At 35.1% G+C, this 7,619-nt stretch overlaps 1 protein-coding gene across 1 annotated transcript in view; it reads right to left on the bottom strand.

The window, feature by feature from the left end:
- The window catches only part of kdm7a (lysine demethylase 7A), a 32,471-nt gene that overhangs the window by 17,314 nt on the left and 7,538 nt on the right, over positions 1-7,619 (bottom strand). Inside the window, exons 2-4 of the mRNA XM_023350499.1 lie at positions 2,518-2,603; positions 793-910; positions 462-622 (exon numbers count right to left, since the gene is read on the bottom strand). Of these exons, the coding sequence (XP_023206267.1) occupies positions 462-622; positions 793-910; positions 2,518-2,603 (365 nt within the window). The remainder of the gene's footprint in view (positions 1-461; positions 623-792; positions 911-2,517; positions 2,604-7,619) is intronic.

Consider the following 7,619-nt stretch of genomic DNA (forward strand, 5'->3'; position numbering starts at 1 on the left):
ATAAAAAACAACAACATTCCGTCACTGAACTGCACATGGTAACTGGATTTAATCATATTTATCGGTATTTATTGATGCCGCCAATGAAAAAACGGGGGAGAATATAGGAAAACTCATGATCCCAACAATACGGACCAGTTTCGTGGGGCTTTAAACATCATAAATTGGAATTTATTGTGATGAAGAGAAGTCAAAATTTTATCACGATAAATGATAAGCGATACAATAAATTCCCACATCTGACTTGGAGACTATATTACCTGCTTTCTGCTACAAAAAACTAAAAGAAAACAGATATTTGCTGCATTTTAATTGTTTAGATTAAGCCAGAAGAAGATTCTAGCGAGAACCACAACGGCGTGGATATTTGTATTTCATGCTTACAAAATTAGGCATAGTGATTAATCGTGATAAATTTTTTAATCCATTGATGGAACTAGGATATTATTTAGCCTCCTTACCCACATACTGCTCCACGTCTTTGACGGAGAAGGTAGGAGGGGGCAGCTTCAGACCCAGGCCCTCCATCTCGGTGATCACGATGGGGTAGTTGAAGCCGTGTCTCTCCAAATACCTGGTGGTCACCTGCTCGCCCTTCATCCGTATCAAGATCTCCTCGGCACTGCAAACCCAATCACAACAAGACTCAGCTTTATTTTTGTTTATAAAACACAAAACAGATTAACAGAATAGTTTTTCTAATAAAGATAACCCAGAAATGGCTAGTTCTGGGTTATCTCAGTCTAAGAAGAAACAGAAAAAAAAAGTTTTTAGGTGTGTGATGATGCGCACCTCGGGAAGGTCCTTTGCTGAAGCTGCTTAACAAACACAGAGGTACCAGCCTGGACTGGCTTCGACCCGTCATCTGGCTCCGTGTAATCGTGTCTGTGCCAGTTGTTGCGCCTTTTCACTGCAAAACAAATACAAACATTTTATTTATTTGTATTATTTTGATAAAAACCGAAACAATTATTCTAGTAATTTATTATTCCATCAATTAATCGTCGGAATAATTGATTAATTGGATAAAATAATTGGCACATTTTGCAGAGTTTTCATTTAGCTTTAGCTTTTTCATACATTTAAAATTCCTTCTATAATTAAGAAAAGGAACATTTTATTGATTAAAATTTAATAGCATAGCATTCCTTTAGTGAACATTTGATCATTTGTAGCAGATCAAAAAATACTTGTACCATCAATATGTGAAAAACTTCTGCTTGACTTATCAATGCTTTGTAGAGCTAATATGTTAATTACTTTTTTAATTAACCGATTAATAACTGGATAGCAAAAGATGCTTAATGGAAAAATGTGAACCAGATGAAGATAAAACAATCCCACTTGAGTATTGAATAGAACATATTTTCCAACAAAGGTGTTTTTTTGTTAAAATTTTAAAAATGTATAATTTTTTTAAACAGTTATGGCTTAATATCTGCTCTGAGTGTGTTTTTCTTTTAGAAAATGACCTTTTTTTGAATCTGCATGCTATAGTTAAGATTGATCTAATTAATGGTTTCAGTCCTAACAATCTAGTTAAAAGCACAGTCTAAATTTCAGCAAATAGCCTTTTTCTAGTCCGTAAACTCCAGTTAATGATTAATCAATTACTAAGTTAGTTCAGTAATTAGTTTCAGTAATTGAATATTTGATAATCCAATTAGTCATTTCAGCAATAACAGGATGTAAATAAAAGTAGTTCAGGTTGAAGCAGCCAGTCTAAATGTCAGCAAATAGCCTTTGTTTCAAATTCTGAAAACTCTGCTTAACAATTAATCGGTTAATAATTAGGTGTGGGTTATTTTGTAATTGATTAATCACGATTAATACAATTAATTGTTTCAACTCCAAGAGCATGTAGGTAAAAGTAGTAAGCCAGGTTGAAAATTCGGCAAAACCAATTTTTTACATACAAGCTAATAGCCTTTTCTATCTGTATACTCCACATAATGATTAATAGATTATTAAATTAGTTGGTGATTATTTGAATAATTGATTAATGTGATTAATCATTTCAGCCCTAGGGAGTGTAGGTAAAAGTAGTAAGTCAGGCTGAAGCAGTCAGTATAAATTTAAGCTAATAGCCATTTTTGTCATGATTAACCGATTACTAAATTAGTTAACTATTATTTTAATAATTGATTAGTCTGAATAATCATTTCAACACTATCTGTTATCCTGCAAATCATGAAAACTAAAACAAAAAGAAAACATGAATTCCCTACTTAACCCCTGTGCTCGTACACTCTTGTCCAATCAGAGTTTACAACAGCATTCAATTAGCCCGTTAATGTCTGCCCTGAGGGGTCGGAAAGGTCAACCCGACCCCCCCACAACCTCTTAAGTAAAGAGAAAAAAAAAACTTAGACTTGACTAACACTCCAGAGAGCCGTGTTTCCCCCGGGAGCAGTCCAACATGCAGAGACTGAGGTGGTGGGTAGTTAATAAAGACAATGAGAGGCTGTAAGTACGGCTGGGGGAAGGAAAGCAGCCAGCAACAACGGCGTTACTCACTCAGGGAGGGTCCGTGTTTGACATCGCAGTTGGGACAGTGGTAAACGTCGATATCCACGGCATGGTGCTCCTCAACGTGAACGCAGCTGAAACAAGGTGGAAAAACTTTGATTAGCACCAAATTTAAATGTCAAATACTTTAAAAAAAAAACAAAAAAAAACAACTGAAAGAAAAACCAACGGTATCCAAAAAATAGCGAAAACAATCATGAATAACATCAGTGTGAAGAAGGGGTTACAAAAGCTGGGTGGAAGTATTTACTCAACAGATTGTGACCATTAAACCAACATCTTCCATATAGAAACGAACAAGGGAGCCTTTCGGGAAAAACGAGCGTCCAAATGATGGGATGCAGAAAAAACTGCAGTAGTTCTGCCGGGCCAATTGGTGGCGCTGCGATGCTGCCACAGAACAATGCAAAAAAAACAAAAGAAAACACACAGTATTACCTAATGCCGGATGCATGTAGACACAGCTTGAACGACAGAAAACTTTGAAAAATATGTCTAAATTTCTGCGAGTTTTGCACATAGCGCAATGATATAGAGTTTGGGTTTTAATTTGAAAGGTCACTTGTGTTGTTGCTGTTTGTTTTTCCTGCACACTTAGTCTCGTCAAAGTACAGAGCTTAACTAGGCCAATTCCAAGATACCATGCTGGTAAAAACGGGTAAATTTGGACCAGTTTTGACCAGTTTGTGGAAACCTTTAAGTCCCACAAACTGTAAAAACTTATTTGAAATAGATGCAACAAATCATTGCATATCTCATAAAAACCGAATCAGAGGAAAAACATTCTCATCACCAGAACGTCCAGGAAAAATCGTGATGAACAAAAGCTAAAATGCAAGCAAAGCTACCGAGTTGAGGAAGAAAGATAAATTCACACCAGTACAGTCGACTACTCTGCAACAGCAACACCCACGCTGCAAGCCGCAACTGTTGTGCAACAGCCGAACCACAAGCTTGTGCATTCCTCTGTTGCATACCGAAGGCCCATTCCAGAGCGGCGTGAGTTAAACAGCAACTGGGTCTAAACTGTGGGAAACTCTGGCAACAAGTGCAGCGCCATGACACCACAACATCCTGCGTAACCGGGCCGGACGGTCACGCAGGATTAACCAAGAATTAACCATGTTGCGGCAAAAGCAGCAGCATCACAAGGGTTTGGTGATGTAGGAAACTTTCAAGAACAAAAGTAGATATATAAAAATACATAAGTAAGAGGAAGTATTGGTGATGAATAAGATGTAAAAAAATTTAATTGGCTGTCAAGTGATAAGAGCCAACAAAAACCTTTAAAAAAAATTTAATTAAATAAATTAGTGAAAGAAAAGAGTTTCCAAAATATATTATGTATAGACTTTGGTGATGTATGGGAAGTTAAAAATGTAAAAAAGTACAAAATAAAAATCAGGGTTTTTTGATATATGAGTAGATTTTTTTCAAAAATAAAAAAATGAAACTAAATAAAAACAAGAGTTTGTAATGTACGAGTTAAAGACTTTTAAAATGCGAAACAAATACTAAATTAAATAAAAAGGATGGGTTATTGATGTATGAGAAGTTTTCTAAAAACTAAAATGTTCTCATGCATCAGCAAACCCTTCTTTATTTACTTTTTTTTATTTTATTTTTTCCCATTTTTGGAAAGCTTCTTATACATCAGCAGCACTTTCCCCCCCTCATTTTCTTATTTAGCTTTTAAAAAAACTTTCATACATCAATAACCCGTCCTTTTTATTTTATTTAGGCATTTTTTTCACATTTCAAAAGTCTTTTTAACCACAACAGTCTGAAGACGAGAAGTTAGGAAGTGAAGGTTTAACTACACCTCCATGTTTGGTTTTCCTGCTAAGCCGCTTTGCAAAAAAACATTTAATGTTTTCTCACATTGAAACCGCAATTCAGGGGGAAAACCAACACAAACCAGGACAAAATCCACACAGCAGTCATGAACAAATCACCTTTACAGTACAAATAAAAATAAACTGTCTTGTTTACTAAATTTCAAAGCCTGACTTTTTCCCTTTCTCTATAAAATATTCAAATTGTTTTATTCCACAGAATAAAACACACCTTTCAGATTTATATTTGTAAAGAAATGTAATTTTTTCCCACCTTACAGCTATTTCTAGTCGGTCTATCGAATAAAATTCTGAACAATACATTCAACTTTTTGATTGAGAACCAACAAGGCCATGGGTAATAGTAACAGTCGCATCATTTCGCTGCTTCAAAGTAAAAAAAAAAATTTTTTAAAGCCTGGAGCTGAAATTAACTCAACCATAACCTGCAGGAAACTGTAACGTTAATAAAACCAAAGAGCCAGTACTTAATCAGGAAGAAACAAGCTGGTACTGGCCCAAATGACTTTGCTGCACCAACAGGAAGTCAACAGCGGCTTCCTCTCGCTCAGTTACCACATAGAGCCCCTCTGCTCACCTAACATTGACAGCAAAAGGTTTTAATCAGGCAGGGTGAGGGCTACTAAACCAACAGTCAGTCCATCCTGGATGTTCTCATGTGTTTCACTGTTTGTTGTGGTTCAAAATTACTGATTTGTAGCAAATTTCTCCCAAAAAGTTGCAGGATTAATATTTTTTGGCTGTGTGGATGTTCTGGTGGGAATTAATATTTTTCTTCAACTTGGTGGCTTTTGTTGTTGCATTTTTATAATAATAAAGAAACTAAAACTGACAGAAACGATAGGCTGACTACTTTGGTCGAACATGTAAAAATAAACTGCGACAAATCTTCTTTCAAATGGCTCAGAAAGTAAAATTAGGAACTTAAATATAAAATAACATCAATCAAAGTACAAAGCATAGAATTAGGTCCCCAATACCCAATTCAGATTTTTTTCAATATCAAATATTGAAGTCAGATTGGTGCATCTCTTATTTATGACAGTAACTTCATTTAATAATTTTTCAAATGTACTGATATTTACTAACGAAAATGAAGCAAAAACGACAAAGAAAATAGTAAAAAAAAGAAACACTTAAGTCAGTTTTGTTGTGAAATTTATCAATAATTCTTATCACAATAAATTTTTCACAACAAATGATAAATTAAATGCCTCCCTAGATGTTTCTTAATCAGTTTTAGCTTCTTTATGGGACACATTTGGTAAAAAACAAAACAGGGAAAATGTCTTTGCTTTGAGCAACAGCAGCACTGAACAGCTCATGTCTCAGGAATCTCTGCTGACTGTGGCATGAGTAACGGCTTCATGCAGCCAGGTCGGCTCAGATATGCGAGGAAAGCACCATTTTGTTCTTTCCTTTATGTAACACATTAGGAAATAAACACTCTGCGCCATAAATGCCTGCCTGACTCAGCTTAAGCAGCAACTACCATGCAAGCTGCAGGAATCATCGACAGTAAGGGAAGTACTTCCTGTTTTGCTCAGGGTTTGATGACGTATTGCATCACTGCGACCAAAGTTGACCTCATGCACCGGAAAAGCAATCAGTGCAAAGATAAGATACGAGTGTAATGAGCTGCACGGTTTGCACACGTTCCCAACTTTTCAAGCATTTTCTAGCTGGAAACAATACAAATTAACTAAAACAAACAAACAAACAAAACAGTTTCAATTTGCAGTATTGTTTAAAATATAACTAAATTTTATGATTTAAAATGTCTCATGTGAACAAAACAATTCCTCCAACTTCAATAACTTTAATATATAAAATATAAATCATTGAGCATTATGAGTAATAAATATTCTTTGGATTAAACAATGTAAACAAATTATATCATAATGAAATTAAGTGTTTAAAAACATACAAAAAAAATCTCTAAAATGCTCTTGCTAAATTTTCTGGCATTTAGCAAATGCAAATAATTTTGGTAATTCTAATTAAAATACAAGAAGAACAGGTTAGTCTGATTTAACTTCAGACAGCGGGATAAAAACATTTCTGTTTTTATTAAGTATATGAAAATATCTGGTTGTTCGATCTGACATGATAAATCTTGGATGATAAATTATTTAAGAAGTTATGATAATATTGTTATTTTTGAGACATTTTCATGTAACAATTGTAAAGGAATAATTTTAAATTCATACAAAAAAACTTTCATTTCTTATGAACATTTAACACTGGAAATGGAACAAAGTTACAAGCCTGGCGGGCCACCAGGCTTTACTTGCTCCTGCCAGGCTTTATTTGCTTGTTATATTTATTGAAATTTTTTTTCTTTTGCTTTTTTAAGCTTTTATAGTTGGTGTTTAGGTACTTTTATACATAATTATCTTGTGATATTTTTAAATTTCCTGTCAATTTTAAACTTTTTTAATCTCAAAAACACGGTAAGTTGCTGGATGACTGCACCATCGCTTACTAAAGTTTCTGGAGTAAGTACTATAGAATATGTTTTAAATATCTAAAATAAACAAAATAACAAATAAAATGGACTTTGAAGCCTCTGTAACCAAAATTACTCTTCATAAAAACAGCTGGTTGAGACCAAAACACCAGACTGAAGACTTTTTATCATCCGGTTTTTGGTAGAACCAGAGAGAAAAGAGAAAAAAAACAATCATGCGAATGGAAACTATCGAGCTCATTTGAGTTTGTAATTGATTTATTGCTTATTACAACATACTTACTGGTTTCAACTCTAAAGAATATTTCCGAAACTAAGGCTTTTAATCAGACATCAGAATGATTAAAATTGAAATAACTGAAAATTGAAGCATTTTCAAGGATTTTATGAGGTAGAAAATTAGACAGTTGGTAGAAAACCAGAAGCTTCACACAGTGTATAGCTAATCTGACTCCTATAGATAAAACAAAACATGTGTGTGTGTGTGTGTTTGGCTAACACACACGCTCTTCCCTCCGCTTCCTCTCATCAAGGGCCTCCTTCCTGTGTGACTGAGAGGGCTTATTCATTAGTCGGCGCTCCATCAGGGGTTCATTGTCCCCACAGATCAGCGCGGAAACACAAAGGCTGGAGGCGGGCGCCGCCATTATTTTAAGCTCTAAATAACCGCTCTGCATGGAACGGCGACACGCCCACATTAGGGAGCTGGCACAGCCCTAATGGGTGGTGATGGAAAGGAGATGAGGGCAGTTAAACACACCTGG

Source organism: Xiphophorus maculatus, chromosome 17, assembly GCF_002775205.1.
Source record: "Xiphophorus maculatus strain JP 163 A chromosome 17, X_maculatus-5.0-male, whole genome shotgun sequence".
Taxonomy (NCBI): Eukaryota; Metazoa; Chordata; class Actinopteri; order Cyprinodontiformes; family Poeciliidae; genus Xiphophorus; species Xiphophorus maculatus.